Source organism: Tenrec ecaudatus, chromosome 17, assembly GCF_050624435.1.
Source record: "Tenrec ecaudatus isolate mTenEca1 chromosome 17, mTenEca1.hap1, whole genome shotgun sequence".
Lineage (NCBI taxonomy): Eukaryota > Metazoa > Chordata > Mammalia > Afrosoricida > Tenrecidae > Tenrec > Tenrec ecaudatus.
The window spans coordinates 54,601,718-54,619,151 of NC_134546.1; the positions used below are offsets into that span (position 1 = coordinate 54,601,718).

Sequence of the window (17,434 nt, forward strand, 5' to 3'; positions counted from 1 at the left end):
TGTGGTTTTCAGCCCTTTATTAACCAGCTAGAACAGGGAACTTTGACAAAATTGCCTTGAGCCAGGGACCAGCTCCTGCCTACGGTTTTCCCCAGGGAACTTGAATGACTGGGCCTGGGTGAGGAGCTTCCTGTTTCTTCCTTGAATTTCTGGGACCCCCCCTCCCCCAGTGTTCTTCTGTGTTATATTACTCTGCCTCTCTTGACGTGAATGTTATCCTGCGACAGTTTAGAGATGTCTGCTTCCTGTTTTCTTGTGGAGTGATTTCCTCCGCTCTCTCTGGTAGTCCCTCCTCCTCTCTACTAAGAAAGAGCGTCATTAAACCCGAGAGCAGCGCCGCCAACGTGTGTTTAGTAAACACGCTCCTGGAAAACCAGCATGGCACACTTCCTGCCGAGGCCAGAGGCCAGCGGTTTGTCAAGCACGCACACCTCACTGCCCTCCAGTCATTTCCGACTCATCACCGCCCTTCCCCTTTGGGACAGAGCGGATGTGCCCCTGCGGGATCCGAGACAGTCAGTCGTCAGAGGAGTAGAAAGCCTCCTCCTTCGCCCTCAGGGCGGCTGGTGCTTTTGAACTGCTCACCTTGTGGTTAGCAGCCCCACTCGTAACACCTGAGCCCCTTGTTCCCTTTCTGTGAGAGAAAGTCAGCCTCTGACAACCACGGGGTGTCCCTTAGGAGCAATCGAACCCATCACAGAAAAGTCATAGAAGGCAGGACAAGTAGAAGATCATGTAAAGGAGTCAGACATATTTCATGGTAGCTCACCTCCTGGACGGACGGCCATGATCTCAGCAGAGAGTGGGAGGAGGAGACTATATTTCTAACCAAGGCTTATAGATCTTTAGGGGGCATCAAGTCCCCCTGATTACGGTAACTGTTAGGTAGCTAGAGGTAGAACTAGGGGCTGTCCCTCTAAATGCCTAAACCTCCCTCCCCCCTTACAGGAAGTTGGAGGCTGCTTAACGCTAGAGGGCAGGCTCACATTCAGGTCTTTGGAAGCCAGTACACCTGGGTGGGCCCCAATCTGGGCCAGGTGAGCTTAATTCAGCTGATGGGTAAACCAGTATCACCAACCTCGCCTCCCAGCAGAGGACCCTGAAAAGCTGCATTCCGGAGCCCACCGCCCTCTTTTCCAGCGGGTTCTCTGGCCGCAGGTCTCCATGTGCGGGCGTGATGTGCCCTGAGGGGGCCTGTCTACCACCTGAAACTCCTAAAATCCTTTACAAAACCCACTTGGATCACAAACCAGGCTTCTGTGTGAATTCTTTTCTCTTGGGAAGCCAAGAGCCGAGGTATTTCTAACCCAAGCAACTGAACATAGTCACATATGTAACAGGAAGGGGCTGTACCATAGACAATACAAGCAATGGGAGGGGGACGATCTAGGGGGGTGTACATGCAACAGGAAAGGGAGGGATTAGGGGTACACATGTGACAAGATGGGCGGACCCTAGATTCAAGATGGCAGCCTAACGTGGTCGCTCTGAGTGGACTCAGCCTTGTCTGTGGGCTCTCCAAGGAAACAATGAGCTAGCAAGCAGGTGACCCCTCCGTAGACATCGCTCATTCCCTTTTGCCTTCAAGTGAAGGTCGTCGCTCCTTCGGCGACATAGTTTAAAATACTCTCTGAAAGTAATGATGCTCAGAAATCTTCCCATTTTGTTTGTAGGAAAAGTAACAGTACATTAAAAAAAACACAATCATGTGGTCACAGGTTCAAACTTACATGGGGCCCCCAAAGGAGCATGGTCAATAGTCTCTCCCCTCCCCCTCCTGTCTCCCCGGTGGTCAGCCTTGTTCTTCCTGGAGACACCCAGCCTTCATTAGTCCCTTGGGTCTCATCTCAGTTATCTTGTGTCTGGAAAACACACACCCAATGTAGGGTCAGATCCCATGAAGGATGTATTTCTCCAGGCGACTGGTGGAGCAGGAAGAACACAGGACTTGCAAAGACTTGGATTCGATGCTCCAAACCCGAACAGCTGGCTCTGGCTCTGTCTGCCTCGCTTTCTGTATGTGGTTAATTACACGTGACTTGCCACGCCTGGTGGGTGTGACGTAGGCACAGTGTCATCTTTGGTGCATGCCAAATTGCTTCCAAATGGTCGCTGCCCTTGTGCTTTCTGGCTGGGACATACCCTTAATGAGCGGAGTGGATTACCTTGGAGCAGACTAGTGCCCCCTCACACATGCACGAGAACGAGAACGTTGGGGAGGGAGGCAAGCCTTCTGAAAGCAATAGAACATTTTCTGCCTGTCAGGTACCGGAGGCCATTCATTTTGTTCGGGAGCACTGATAAACCCTGCCCTTCCCTTCCGCTAGTAGGAAGTTGTTAACACCGAGGCGCTTTTCATGTTAATAGCTCAATTAAGCCTAGCCCTTGAGTTGGGCCTGAAGCTTTGGACTCTTCCCTTGGTTGGCCAGACTTTGGGTTTCCTGTTTGTTCCCTGTGTGTTGTTAATCCTTTCAGGGAAACTTGCTTCCTTCTTGGGTCCCTTTTCAAACCTACCCCTATTTGGTTTCTTCAGGAGGCTGGGCATCAAGGCCTCCCTCCCATTGTGGAGATCCGGCTTAACATTTTTGATGGGATTTGTAGAGCTTTGCTTTAGCCACTTCTGTGGTCTCTCTGTGGGCAGAAGGAAGACATTTGGCACCTTAACAATACATGAATACCAGGACAGAAGAAAACGACCTGAGAGTGTAATGACAGGCGTTTCTTTTAAAGTGCAGGTGTGTCTGTGTGTCCCCGTGTCCGTCTGCACATGCATGGGCAGGTAAGTATGTACAAGACCCCTAAAATGAGCATACTAACATTTCTTAGATGTATCGTTCAGTCACATTCATTAGTTCATCATATTGCACAACCACTGCCGCTGTTCCTGGCTGGATGCTGTTGGAGGCAGGTGGCTGTGATTCCCGAATCCGGCTGGCCAGATTGAGCCAGTTACACTTACTGAACCCTCCTCTCGGAAGAGGTGGTTCATAGATGGGCAGAGAACACCTGGTTGGGGAAACACTGGAAGGGAGAAATGGTCACCCATTTGAGTAGGTTGATTTATGAATTGCATGTCATGTTTTATTTATGAGGAAATATAATATTACTGATAGAGACTTGTGTAAGGAATCAGAAATGTTTCATTTCTGCCTTGCTGGCCTGTTGAAGTGATCTATAGGGAAGTCAGCTCCCTTCAGGTGAGTCTTCTGCCTGCTGTCCAAGGAGGGCTGCCCCAGGGGGTTTTCAAGGCTGCGACCCTCTGGAAGTACATCCCCGGGCCCACCTTCCAAGGAGACCCAGAGCGGATTCAAACTTCCAACCTTTAGACTAGTGGTCCAACACTTAACCATTTGCACCACCTAGCGGCTCTGGAATCAGGAACATTTTTGAAATGCTAGAAAACCCCGTCGTTCCTGTGGCTTTTTAAAAAGAAAGGCATCAGGGATAAAAGTGATGAAACGGACTTGAACCTTTTTTTTGGGGGGGGGGCCCTCAGGGGAATCGAAAGAAGCAATAGGGAAAGTGAACGCGTGGAAACCCGCTTGGCTCAGGTGCACCGTAAACACTGCAACAGTGACAGGAAGCAGGGCAGGTGGGAGTGTGCCTGATCCGACTGTCTTCCTGAGCGTCAGCGCTGTTGGCAGTGCGTTCTGGTGGGTGGCAAGACTTGCTGGGTTTCTCAGGTGGGCACTACTACCTCGGTTCTTGGCTTCACAAGAGAAAATTCACTCCAAAGCCTGGTTTGTGATCCACGTGGGTTTTTATAAAAGGACGAAAGAAGTTTCGGCTTTTACAGTCACTGCACACGGGCACCCTCGTGGGACTGCACCCCCACACGTGGCCGCCTGAGGCCACAAAGGGCCGGGTGGTCCCAAGGTCCCTGTACATGGGGCCTTTGGTTGGGAGGCATGGTCAAAGTATTGGTTGACCCCATTGGCTGAATTAAGCCCACCTGGGCCTCGTTCGGGCCGCCCAGGTGCACCACTCACCTGACCCGGGCTTGAATGTGGGGCATGCCCAATTAGTCTTTGTGGCGTCTAATCTCCTGTAAGGAGGTGAAGGTGGGGCTCCAAGCATGGCGAGGGCCACCCCCAGCCCCTGTTTCTAGTCACCCAACAGAGTGGCCCGGGGACACAGAGCCGTGGCAGGAGTAGATTAGGAATACAGATGACAAAGCAGCTCTTTGCCTGGTGAATTGGCGTTACGCAGGCTCGTTTTTAAGGAGCCTGCTGGCAGATGGTCAAGTGCTCAGGTGCTGAATCCATTGGCTCCGAGGCAGAAGAGACCTGACCAGGTGATCCTGGGACGAAGACCGCCTAGGACACCCTGTGGGGCAGGTCCACTCTGTCCTTTCGGGCCACTGTGTGGTCTGACCAATGATTCACAACAAATACACGTGTGCTCTCATGAGGTGTGTGTGTGTGTGGGGGGGGTGAAGCCGCGTTCTTCCTACGGCTCTTACCACAGGATCAGGAGGGACCATGCACATAGGGCGTGTGAAACAGAAGGGATTGGCTGGCTCGAGTTGCCACTCCACTGCCATCTCAGAAGTAGGTACAGAGACAATTCCTGGGAAAGAAGACCCTCCCGCTGAGAGTGTCCACTTGAGATCCACCCTTGGCTGAAGTGGCGGAGGCAGCAGGGAGACCAGAGGCCCAGGCAAGGGTCCTGAGACTGAGCAGAGGAGCAGTGGGCGGGCTTCCTGGCCCACGGAGGACGATCTGAGTGAGAGAGAGGCTGAGGACGGGCCCTGCTGTGAACCCAAGATAGTATCCTCAATGTTTCCTTATCCTGACTTAGGATGCCCTGCTGACGTCCCTAAAAACAAAACAAAAAGCAACCTTTAATGATCAGTATTTTCCGAGTGCTGTGTGACCCCGCAGAGAAGATTCTGGAACCCCGCAGAGAAGATTCTGGAACCCCGCAGAGAAGCAGAGCGCTGTCACAAACCGTGGAGCAGGATGGAAGACGAATGGATTTCTGAGCTCTGCTTTGTAAACAGCTCACCTTGAACTGGTGTGCCCATGGCTTCACCCCGCTTCTGAAACTGGAGGATGTTAGTTAGACGTGGCTCCCAGGTCTTTTCTCAGGGGAATTATTTTATTTTTTAATGGTACAGTTCTGCTCTGCACAAAAGAGGTTGCTCTCAGTTCTAGTCGACTCAATTGCAATCCTGTTTTGTTGGTTTCTACTGAGAGGAGAGTAAGATCTGCCTGACTTTGGCAGGAGGTCGCTAACTTAGCCAATAGCTTTTGCAAAGAAAGACCCTATTTCTCGAACAGGATCATATTTATAGGGATGGAGAATTTTAACCTATTTTTGGAGGCCTGTTATGGATTGAACTATGTATTGAATGGATTGGATACACACTGAAGATGTATTGGTGTCCTGGCCCTACTATTTTTTTAATTTTTAAAGATCATTTTATTGGAGGCTCTTACAGCTCTTCTAACATTCCATACATCAGTTGTATCAAGCATATTTGTACATCTGTTTCCCGGCACTTCTATCTGTAGTTCTGATCCTGACTGAAAGAAGTTTTCTCTTCTTTATAAGGTCATAGGAGAACAGGGCGGGTCCCAAACCTAACCGAATATGAAATAAAGAGCAGCAGAGACAGAGGAGACACCCATGATGAGAAGACAGGTGCTTCGGAGGACAGCGGTAGTTGAATTTACAAGAAACGAGTCCCACGGACTGTCCACTACTAGAAATTGACATAGACCGAAAGCACCTCCCTCTAGAATCATGCCTTGAATTTGGACTTCTAGCCTTCTGAATTATGACTACCTTTCCATTTTTTAAGTCTAAAAAAATAAATGAATAGTTCAGAGTTTGCCTCCTAAAACAGGAGCCATGTACAATTAGAAATGACCACAAATTTGGTTTTAATATGTCTTCCTTTTTTTACGGGTGGGGAGGGCCTAGAAATTCTTATGCTTGCCCATGAGACATTTTGTTATTTTTAAGTTGTTGCCCTTTTTTGTTTTTATTAAGTTCTTAATAGCAGAACATCGTGATCAGCCATTTAAGCACTTATAAATAGATGAATATTTAAAAATTAAATTTGAAATTCATGTATATTTTTCTTTTTTTTTTTCCCTAGAAGACAATAAAATATGTGTATCCGAAAGGCAAAGGTTTGGGGTCATTTCGTCACCCCGATAGGATTGCCTGATGCAGCATGACCGGTGGTGTCCATTTCGGCTGGCCAGTGCCTAGGGTGTCCATCTTTACGCGTTCCACTTCACTTTTGATGACTTCTAGTTTCCAAGATTCATACTTTGTATGTTTGCAGTTGTTTCTTCCTTTTCCGCGTCCAGCTCTGTCAATAAATGGAAGGTCCCCAAAGCTTTGCTCCACTCCCGTCATTAAGATCGACTGGACTTTGAGGCGGAAGCTCTTTCCAAGTCCCATGTTCAGTGCCCTCCAACCTGAGGGCCTCATCTTCTGGGCGTCATACCTGGCAACGGCTGCCATTCCTAAGGATTTCAGAGGCTGCTCTCATAGATGTGGGCCACCAACCCCTGCTTCCCAGTTTTAGTCCTGGTCAGAAGTGAGTAAGGCAGACAGTGTCCCCGCCTGCAGGGAACTTCGCTTTCTTCCCTGCTGTGAATGCTTTCCCCCCAGTCTACTCTCCCCCCTGTAGCCAGGTTGCTTGTCGCCTCACCTGTACTCCAAGATCTCTGTCGACACCTGGAGCGCAGCCATACAGCCATCAGCCTTCAGGTCACCTCATCTTCACTGGTCTTCTTTGTCACATTACTAGATATTCCAGCTCCACGGTCCCCCCCTCCAAGTCTGGTTGTTCCATGTCTCAGCCTTGGTCCTTTATGCTTTCTGCCTGGCAGATTCCTTTTCCGCCAAGATGCAGGCTTTCCTCCGGAAAGATTCGATTGTTTTGTACTACCTGAAAGGGCTGTGCGGGTAGTTAAGGCATTTACCTGCCGACCAAAAGGCTGTGAGTTCCAGTCCACTCACAATCACTCGGCGGAAGACAGTGGTGAGCTGTTTCTGAGCAGTGAGCCCGCGCGGGTCCTAGAGAGCACAGTTCTGTACCTTCTGTGTGTGGACGTCATGATGAGTCAGTCGACGCCGTGCACCTGGCTTTTGTGTTGGTGGCATACCGTTGAGTCTGTTGGACGCATGGTGATCCCCGTGTGCGTAGAACCGTGTGCCATGGTGTGTACCAAGGCTGTGAATGGCAGAAGCAGACCCCACGCTTCAAAAAGCCTCTGGGTGGGCTCGAAGTCGGGCACCTAGCCAGTCGTGGCACCCAAGGACTCCGGCTCCGTTGTGGACCTGACCACGTGTGTGGGTGGTGACCTACTTAAGTGCTGCGGAGGAAGTAGGGGACTGACATAGACACCGTCCCTGCCCGCAGGGAGCTGAGCTTTCTGCTCTGCTGCTAAATGCTTTCCCTCCAGTCTGCTCCTAGTCAACAGCTCAGGAGAGGGCCTTTCTCTCTAGACCACTGGTTCTCACCTTCCTCAGGCCGCGACCCTTTCATGCAGCTTCTCATGTGGTGGTGACCCCGAACACAACATTACCTTCGTTTCTACATCATCACTGTCATTTCGCTCCTGTGATGAATCGTCATGTAAATATCTGATAGGCAGGATGTATTTTCATTGTTACCAATTGAACATCATTAAAGCCTAGGGATGAATCACAAAACAACATGTCATCCTAGATTGTGAAATATTGATTTCTAATGACAATGAAAATTTTGTCTTGAAGCATGGTGTAGCATGGGTAACAGTCTTCACGCCCGGTACTCGGAGGTGGGCCTATCTGCACGTGGGTGGACCCGTCTGGAGACGGATAGAGGCGCGGTGTCTCGGTTCCTAAGACAACCCCCGTGAAAGGGTCGTTCCCCAAAGGGGTCGCAACCCACAGGTTGAGAACCGCTGCTCTAGATGATCTGCCCCGCCGGCAAAGTTAAAGAAACCGAACTTACTGCCATGGGCTCCGACTTCTCGTGACCAGAGGGGACCTCATGGAGCTGCCCTGCAGGCCTCGGACTCTTCATCTTCGGGGAGCCGCCAGCCCGTCTTTGTAGGCCCAGGATGCCCTCAGCGCAGCTTTGCTTCGGGCCCTGGGCTGACTACACGGCAGGGCGGTTGCCAGAGGGTCTGAGTCTCGGAACGGGAGCAGCAGATGCGGGACCCCAGCCATTTTGATGGTCTGTTTGGCTAATTCAACTTGTCGCAGGTCTGCGATTTACAGCCTGTTTTCTTGTCCCTTCCTCACCAAATGCACCATCACTGAGGCGGGTCCCACTCATGTGCAGGACAGGGTGGAACTTCCCCGTGGGTGCCTGGGACGGTCACTCTTTATGGGAGTAGGACGCCGCCTCGTTCGCTGTGGGGTGGCTGGTGGTTTCGAACTGCTGACCTTGCAGTTAGCAGCCCTGCAAGTGACCCACGCCCCCACCAGGGCCCCTTCCCCTTGCACCCTAGTGAGCGTGTTTGCTGGCGTTGTTGTTAGTATTTTCCTGTGGAATTTGATGCTAAGATTACACAAATGGCTGTGTGGGATGATGGGTTGTGCAGGCACCCCCCTCTTGGGTGGCTTGCTGGCGCTACATTGGACCAGAGGAGTTTCGCTAAGACTGTCTCTCCGGCACGGTGCGCCTCGCCTCAAAGAGCCGAGCAGCTCTTCCAAAGGTCGCGTGTTCAGGATAGGCCGTGCTTTTCCTGGCATGGCGCGCACGGTTTAAAGTAAAAGCAGAAAGTAGGCATTCACAGCGAGGAGGTTTGTGTCCACGCTCCTGGGAGGATGTGGTGTCTGGTGGGACATCCAACCAGAAAGCGCGTCCTCACTGCCCGGCAGGACAGTGGCCGAGTGGCCGTGCCCGGACTGCTGGCGAGCAGATTGATCGGGGCCTGGAGAATGTGGAGCCACTTGAAGGCCACGCTTGCCAGCGATGGAAACGGGGGAACACGGGCATGGGGGGGGGCGAGGGCATCCGCGCCGGGCCTGCGGGGACGTGGCACATTTGTTGAAGCCGAGGGAGCCTCACGTTGGACAAAAGCAAGACCGTGCTTCCCGGAGCTCGCCCTTCTCGCCGCTGGGCACCTCTTGGCAGCTTCTGATGTGATGTGTGCGTCCAGAGCCCATGGATTAGGGAGGTTGGGTCGGTGCGGGCTAGGAGGAAAGCGTGAAGGCCGCAGGATGCTAATTCTGTCTGTGGAAGGAGGTGTTCTGGCTGGAACAAAAGGAAAGGCATCCATCCATTTAGACCTCACCGAGGCAGGGACCGTCGCCAGTGGGCTCCTTCCCACTCATTATCCCAGGGGATCCCTGTCTTTGTAGTTAGGGAAAGGGAGGCTCAGAGAGGTTCAAGGATTTGCCCAGGTGCCCCTCCGTGGTCAGTGGGGGGGGGGGTGAGCTCTTTGGGACTCTTCTAGACCCCTCAAACTGTTTCCTGGAGGCGGGTGAGCGAGAGGTAAGGAGGAAGGTGTCTCCTGCTATCCCCAGAGCAGGTTTCTGGTCATTCTGGCCCTTTGCTCTCCCCCAGGTCATCCTGGGGCAGAGGGTTTAAAGCCCGCCCCCTGGATCGGGGAGGGCCAGCACATTTCTCTCGACCCATTGGTTGGCTAGCACCGTGCCCAACGGCCATCTCCCAATTGTAGCTGCTCCTCGGTTCGATTTTCTGCCTGGCATGGGGCTAGGTCTCTGGGGAACAATGATGGTAGTGCACACACCTTAGAGCTGCCAGTTATTTGAAATCCAAAGAGCAGCATCCACCCAGGGACAAAGTCCAGAAGGGTTGGGACCAGAGGAGGGAGGGAACCGGCCACGTGGGGAAAGGGTGTGGTCCGTGTTCCAGGAAATGCAGCACCATGTTGGAAGTGCTCAACGGGAAATTGTACCCTCCTGCAAATTGTCATCCACCTCTCAAGAGAAGTGGGGGGGGGGACCCGAAAAAGCCCTCGCAGCTGCTCCCAGGGAGTTTGATTTCACCTGAAGGCTGCATCCTGGGTCTGGGTCTCTCCAGTCCCCTGGTTTCAACAACAAAATGAACGGTGTCCCAGGGGGGCCCTCCTACTGGGCATCTTTCTCTGCCACTTTATTGCGGGTTCTGGTGCCTGCCCCCTGGCACACGGCGGTGGGCGCAGGATGTCACTACGGCGATCCTCTGGACTGTCCTCACCCGGCAAGCTGGCTGAAGAGGGTGGTTTGTGGCAGTGTTAGCTTTCCTGTATCTCAGTCCAGAGCTTTCCCCAAGGGATGTCAAGGCAGCTGGAACTGGGCCCGCTCCTGAGCTGCCAGCTATGAACAACTTGGGGTTACTCTTAAGCAGCCACTAACCTTGATCCGAAATTGCTGACAGGCTGAGACTCATCTTTGGGCCCATTCTGTCCTTCACCAGGAAACACACTGATAGCTTGCTACCTCCTTGGAGTGGCGTGGGCTCGTTTTTCGGCAGCCAGCAGGTCCACAAGTTAGTCTTGCCTCAGTGGGCTGTGCTCCATGCACGTGTCAGCAGAGGGCGACAGCTGACGAACGGTGCAGAGAAAGGCCGTGGAGACGAGGCCACCCTTTCCGACCCCTTGCAGAGGTTGGAATTCAGGAGGGCGAATCTGAGGCTGAACAGGGCTTGTGGCATGTGTGTGTGTGTGTGTGTGTGCATGTATCTGTAAATACCATATTGTTTACAGTACACTGAACTTTCTTCATGCAAGGCCTGGTCAGGCTAAACAGGAGGAATTGTTCCCGTGCTGAAAGCCAAAAACAACATCCTGACCAGCAGGGAGACAGAGGTCAGCTCAAGGCAACAGCTCTTGGGAACGATGGGACATCAAAAATCACGGAGGAGCTAAGTTTAGTAGGAAAGAAAATCAACCTCCGCACTCACTGCCATCGACTCGGTCCCTTCTCACTGCAACCCATACCCACAGGGCAGCACAGAACGGCCCCAGTGGGCTTCTGAGGCGGGAGCTCTTTGTGGGGGATAGAAAGAGCCCTGCTTTTCTCCTGAATATGAAGGCCAGTGAGACTCCAGTGTCTCCTTCTGGGGCATGGTTGATTCATGAAAAACTTAAAAAATGCAAGTGGAAAGCGAATTTTGAGAATGACGAGGGCAACGAATGTATAAGGGTGCTTTGCTCAATTGATGTATGTATGGATTGTGATAAGAGTTATATGAGCCCCAATAAAAAGATTTATTAAAAAAAACTTAAAAAATGATCTTAACAGTTGGTTATGGGACCCATTCACCTCCCCTCCTGGTCTGTTCAATAGACCCTCTCTTCCTGCCGATGATGCATCACTGGTAAGGAGCCCACCTGGCCAGTAGGTTGTTCACCAAAAGGTCGGCAGTTTGAGCCCACCGGCTGCTGCCCAGGATAAAAGCCCTGGAGATTTGCTTCCATGAAGAGGCCACCCTTGGGAGCCGGTGGGGGCAGTTATACTTTGTCTTGGTGACCCCAGGACACACCCACCCCGTAGACACGGATTTGTCAGTTCGCGATTTTTACTGGAAACGGTGTCTGCCTGCTAAGCTGTGGGCAAGCTGCTGGTAGTGTTTCCTCCTGCGCTCGGTTTCCGAGGAGCCCAGGGAAGGCTAGGAGGTTACCTGTGAATTTCAGAAAACACAAATACCATCGACGCAGCCTCCCGGAGGCCTTCCGAACCAGCTCGGGCTTTGTTGCCGGGACCCTTCTGTGCCCACGGCTCCTCTTTTCCTTCCGTCTTCACTCATTCTGATGCTGCCCACTCACCCCGCAGGCAGAGGGCTCCCAGTGTTTGCCTGTGGCGCAGTCCAAGTTTGCCCTGCTGTCTTCTCTGGGGCTCAGCGCTGGGCTGGCCAGAGTGATCGACTGAAAGCTTTTCTCCCCGGCTCTTATTTTCTTGGCCATTTCCTTGCACTTTGCCTGATGAGTTCCTTGGTATTGGTTGCATGGCCTCAGTTTGGGCTCAGGTGTGGTCTCAGCCCTCATTAACCCTCTGTTACCAAGGGAGCTTTTGCTTTCCTCGAAATTAGAAGGTGAGTCAGGTGCTCTGAGCCACCTGGATTCTAGTGTGCCAGTTGCTGAAACACACACGGAACACGGGAGGAGGATCGTGCAGTAGGATCTGTAGCCAAGACTCTAAAAGAGGTCATTGCTGTTGCCCCCCTCCCCCCCATCCCTTTATTTTACAATTACAAAAATCAGAGCCGAGGAGCGAACTATCTTGCCCCTGGTCACACAGCAAGTTGGCCTGGCTCTTTGATGGGAACTTCATTTCGTGTCTGAACTCCCGGCTCAGGTTTCAGCTTAACAACCAGCAGGTGTCGAATAAACATGACTCAGAGCATCCTAACTGTGGGCGGAGCCCTGGTGGCTTAGTGGTTACACACTGAGCTGCTACCTGAAGGTCAGCAGTTCAAAACCACCAGCTGCTTTGCCAGAAAAAGACCATTGTCTACTCCCGTCAAGAGTTACCATCTTGGAAACTCACAGGCGGTTCTCTCTGGCCCTATCAGGTCTCTGTGAGTTGGAATTCACTCAAGGGAGTGGGTTGGGTTTGGGTTTGAGTGGGTGAATTGGTCATAGGAGTTTGGCTAAAACTCCAAGTTCTTGTCAGGTTGATTGTGTTTTGAACCAATGGCTGGAAAGCGTTCCTGGGCGGAAAGGGAAGGGACAGCAGAGCCACGCAGAAGCCCCTTAGCCATCAAGAGTATGAAAGCAGGGGGACTGTATTTAATTGTGTCCTAAGCGGAAATTGGCCATAACGTAAGCGTGTACAGGGTAAGAGAAGATGCATGAACGTGATTTCAGCTGGAGGTAGGAATAGTTCCAGAAACAGACATCTCAGCCAGTGGGAATCAAGATCATGAAAACGTTCATTTCTTACCCCTCCTCCAGCACTGACTGGCAGCATCTTTTGCCCCCTAACTCAAGCAGGCGGTCCAGCGGACCCTGTCTCACAGCCACCCTGCCTGTCGCAGCAGCACGGCCGCCGAGGGTTTGCTAGGCTGCCACCTTCTGGGAGCAGAGCCCCAGGCACTGCCCACCTTCCTGCTAGCGCAGCCACGGTGCCCCCGGCTCCTCTAACCATGGGCTAGAGGAGACAGCGATGGTGCGGGGCATGGGTGACATGGCGGCCACATGAGCAGGAACAGGCCCCCTGGGCGCCGCCAGGCCATACAAGAGTTGACCTTTGATGTGTTGTACTGCCCTCGAGTCCATTCCAACTCCAAGAGACCGGGTGGGACGGGGCAGCGCAGCGCCCTGCGGTGTAGACCCTCACAGGAGCAGGCAGCCTCATCTTGCTCTGGAATTTGCCCCAGCAAATTGATTGTTTTGGTGTGTTTCCAGTTGGCCTGAGGCCACAGCGGCAGCTTGGCCACCCTGCGCCTTCTGCAGTTACGCTCCAGGGGTCCAGCAACACCACCCCCATCCCCTTGAAAGAACAACAACCAACCCCGTGCCTATTTTCCCATTTTGGAGCCAGGAATGTGCATCTCGTGGGGGCACATTTCGCTCATTGTGTTTTATGCAATCTGGGGTAGGACCTCTGTATGGCGGTAACAACTTCTCGTGTAGAGAAACCAGGTTAGTAAGCCTTCAGCCGATAAAACCCAAAGACACATCATCCCCGATGAGGGAGGGAAGAGTCAGTACGAAGCCAGTGGATTTCTGTTGACAGTGTTCCGCTGACTCACAGCTGTGGTTTTCTTAAGAATGGGAGAAAGCAAAAGAGATTCTCACAAGATAATGATTGGTGGCAGGATGGGATACGTGTTCATGAAAACGGTTTCCTCTTACTAACGAATTGTTGTTATATTTCTGCAGGCCACCAAGCAGTTTCTTGAAGAGGTCAACAAGTGGACAGTTCAGTACAACGTTTCCCCACTCTCTTGGAACGTAGCCGTCAAGTTCCTCATGGCCAGGAAGTTCGACGTGCCCCGCGCCATAGAGCTGTTCCACTCCTACAGGGTAAGTTGTGGGGGGTGACCAGACCCCACGCGGAGCCCGAGCCCAGCAGCTCCTGACGGGCACCCTGAGTTCTGGGTGTAGACGAGATGGCCCGAGGCTGCCTAACATCATCTTGGGAGCCTGATAAATTGTTCCTATTTTCCTGGAGTTTGAATCCTGGCTCTCATTGGCCTCGAGCCACATGCCTCTTTCATGTCACTGGTTCGTTTCCAGGATTCTGGGGTTTTGAGAAACCTGCTGTTCAGATGAATGCTTAGTGGGCAGTTTGGTTCTGGGAGGGGCGCTTTAGACCTGGCGGGGGCAGCAGCTGTGCGTGTGAGAGCCGTGGTTCGTCACTCTTTACCTCGATGCAAATGTAGTTGCCTGTGCAGCAGCACCTTGCTTTGTTGGCTGGTTTTTCATCTTAATTTTATTCGCCCCCCCCCCACCCCCAGTTTCCTTGGTCTAGAATTCATACATCATACGACTCAACTAGTTCAATCTCAAAGCTTTGTTTTTTGGGAAGGTCTTGACTTTGGCTCCCTCTGTGCTTTCTCACTTGGTAGTGTCCTTGATGTGATGCTGGGTGGCACATGAGAATGGGGTGTGCGTATCTTTCTGAAGAGACACAGAAATCCCCTCAGCAAAAAAAGAGGGGATAACAAATATTTGTCCGGTACTACAACTTACCTTGTGTGTAAGCATATTCAATATCCCTACATTCATTCAACACACACTTCCTGTGTTCCTGCTGCGTTCAGGGACAGAGATCACTATTTGGAATACTTAGAGCAGCGGTTCTCAACCTGTGGGTCACGACCCCTTTGGGGGGGTGGAACGACCCTTTCACAGGGGTCACCCGATTCATAACAGTCGCAAAATGACAGTGATGAAGTAGCAACGAAAATAATGTTATGATTGGGGCTGGGGGGTCCCCACAACCTGAGGAACTGTGTGAAAGGGTCGCAGCGTGAGGAAGGTTGAGAACCGCTGGGTTAGATCGTTGGAGAAGACCCTCTGCCCATGAGTTGATGCAGGACAGCTACTCCTAAGGGCCCCCACGATGGTGATGTTTGTGAGAGATTTACATCTCTTCTTTCTCCTGCGGCCTAGCTGCTGTTCAAAAGGACATGTAGTCCCTAAGTAAAGAGCGGCTGGCCCTCCAAGGGTGTAAGCATGGATGCTTGTGGACAAATTCTGTGTCCCGAAGCTCAGTCAGCTGGGGCTCAGTTGCATGTTCGGTGTCTCCGACCAGCACTCTCAAGGTACCGACTGGTTGCCTGGCTGCGCTGAGATTCCCAGTGAGCCAAGGAAAATGCCCTACCCAGGGGGCTGATAAGGTGGCCTTGGGCAGGAATTCTGATCATACTCAGCCAGTGTAGACAGACCTTGACCATGGACTTCATGATCCAACTAGCTGACTTCTGAAACCCGGAGGGCTGGTGACGATGCCAACCTGTGTGTGCACATCGCTTGATCTTGCTGCGCTTCGTTTTCAGGAAACGCGGAGGAAGGAAGGCATTGTGAAGCTGAAACCCCACGAGGAGCCCCTCCGCTCTGAGATCCTCAGTGGGAAGTTCACCGTCTTGGTGAGTCTTACAGAGATCCTGTTGTCACATCCCATCATTTCCTCTTTCGGCGGTCTCTGCGTTGTTCCTAGATATCTCACCCAAGATCTCGAACCTCCCAGAGGTCTGGAATAGACATGAAGCAGCTGTCTGTGCATGGTGGCCAATAGGATTCTAGTCATGATTGACCTTAGGGAGAACTACCGTGTTTCCCCGAAAGTAAGACATCCCCTCAAAATAAGACCCACTTATAGGTTTGGCTCTTGCTGAACGATAAGGCACCCCCGAAAATAAGACCTCCTTTAAAATAAGACCTCCCTGATAATAAGACCCCCCCAAAACCACTGTAACTCTGGACTCTGGACCAGAGCGGCAGGCGCCAAGCAATTCACTGTTGGCCACAGCGCAGCCGGAGCAGACAGGAAGTGCGAGGTCTCTTTTAATCAGAGAGCCCACGCCGACGGACAAGCTGCCGCCTGCTGCTCGCTCTGCCCTGACGGAGTCTGGCTGACTCACAATTAGACAGTGAGTCGCGCGGGACAGGAGGAACAAGAAGTTCTTGACACTGGAGGATTCACAGTTTGTCTGGTTAGGCTGGTTTGTGATGACAACTGCTACCGTACAGTATACAGGTAATACATTTTCTTTTTTGTTGTTCAACAATAAATGTGTACCGTATGCTTCTTCATGGAAAAATAAGACATCCCCCTGAAAATAAGACCGAGCACATCTTTGGGAGCAAAAAAAAATTTTTTTTTAACAATTTATTGGGGCTCATACAATTCTTATCACAGTCCATACATATACATACATCAATTGTATAAAGCACATCCATACATTCCCTGCCCCAATCATTCTCAAGGCATTTGGGGAGCAAAAGTTAAATTAAGACACTGTCTTATTTTCGGGGAAACAGGATAGTTTACGGTAGACTTAGAAAAGTTGTTTCATTGGCCGTTAAGTTTATCAAGGCCTTTGTGTGGGTAGACAGTGCGCCAGAGAAGAGTTTTCAACCTTTCAGGTAAGTGTGCGATGTCTCTTCTCAGGCAGAACCTGAAAGCCATGGTCCTGTTCCGTGGTTCTCCCTACCATTCATTGCATTTGCCCTCCACCTGAGAGTTTACCAACATCGCCAATGCAGAATTATCCTTAGAACTCTCTGTCGTTGGAGACCAGAGAGAGCGTGGGTTGGTTGGGTTTCTTGCTACCATAGGAGCATGGTCCACAAGGCTGTAACGTCCTGGCTTTCAGGAGCAACTGGTGCAAGTTAGGGAAGTAGTCTCAGCATCTCTTTTCCTTCACCCATCAAGCCTTTTTCCTTAGCGACGACTGCGGTTTCTAAATGTGTCTTGTTTTCTTTGCTCTAGAATGTTCGGGACCCAATGGGAGCCTCCATTGCCCTCTTCACTGCCAGGCTGCACCACCCCCACAAGTCGGTACAACACGTGGTGCTTCAGGCTCTGTTTTACTTGCTGGACAGAGCTGTGGACAGGTGAGGAAGGACCTTGTTTTTTAAGCAGACTACACATCCAGATAGGGAGGCGATAGTCTGTGTGTGGGGGGGGGGGACCAGCCTCCCCACAACCAAATGGGTCTAAGGGGCAGTTGTGTAATTGAGGGGTAATTTAAAGAGACATCAGACCAGATAAAGCATGCAAGGGCCCACCTCTTACTCATAACTTCAGGAGCCAGGTCTGAGCAGAGAGAGAGTAATGTAATCTAAGAGTTTCTATAATCTTGGGTACACAGGCCACCGTAAGCACATAGGTAACAGGAAGGGGTTGTACAAGAGGCATACACATAACATGAGGGGCGAGCTAGGGCTGTACACGCAATAGCAGTGGGTTGAAGGCACACATGTGAGCAAGATGGGTGGGCTCTAGAATCAAGATGGCAGCCAAACGTTGGTCGTCTGAGTTGGCTTGGCCTTAGGTGTCTTTGAGCTCTTCTCCAGGG

General features: G+C 51.7%; 1 protein-coding gene across 1 annotated transcript in view; it reads left to right on the forward strand.

Moving 5' to 3' along the window:
- Positions 1-17,434, forward strand: part of PTPN9 (protein tyrosine phosphatase non-receptor type 9) — a 104,006-nt gene that overhangs the window by 40,872 nt on the left and 45,700 nt on the right. The window contains exons 2-4 of the mRNA XM_075536159.1: positions 13,788-13,931; positions 15,410-15,499; positions 16,846-16,970. Coding sequence (XP_075392274.1) covers positions 13,788-13,931; positions 15,410-15,499; positions 16,846-16,970 — 359 coding nt within the window. The remainder of the gene's footprint in view (positions 1-13,787; positions 13,932-15,409; positions 15,500-16,845; positions 16,971-17,434) is intronic.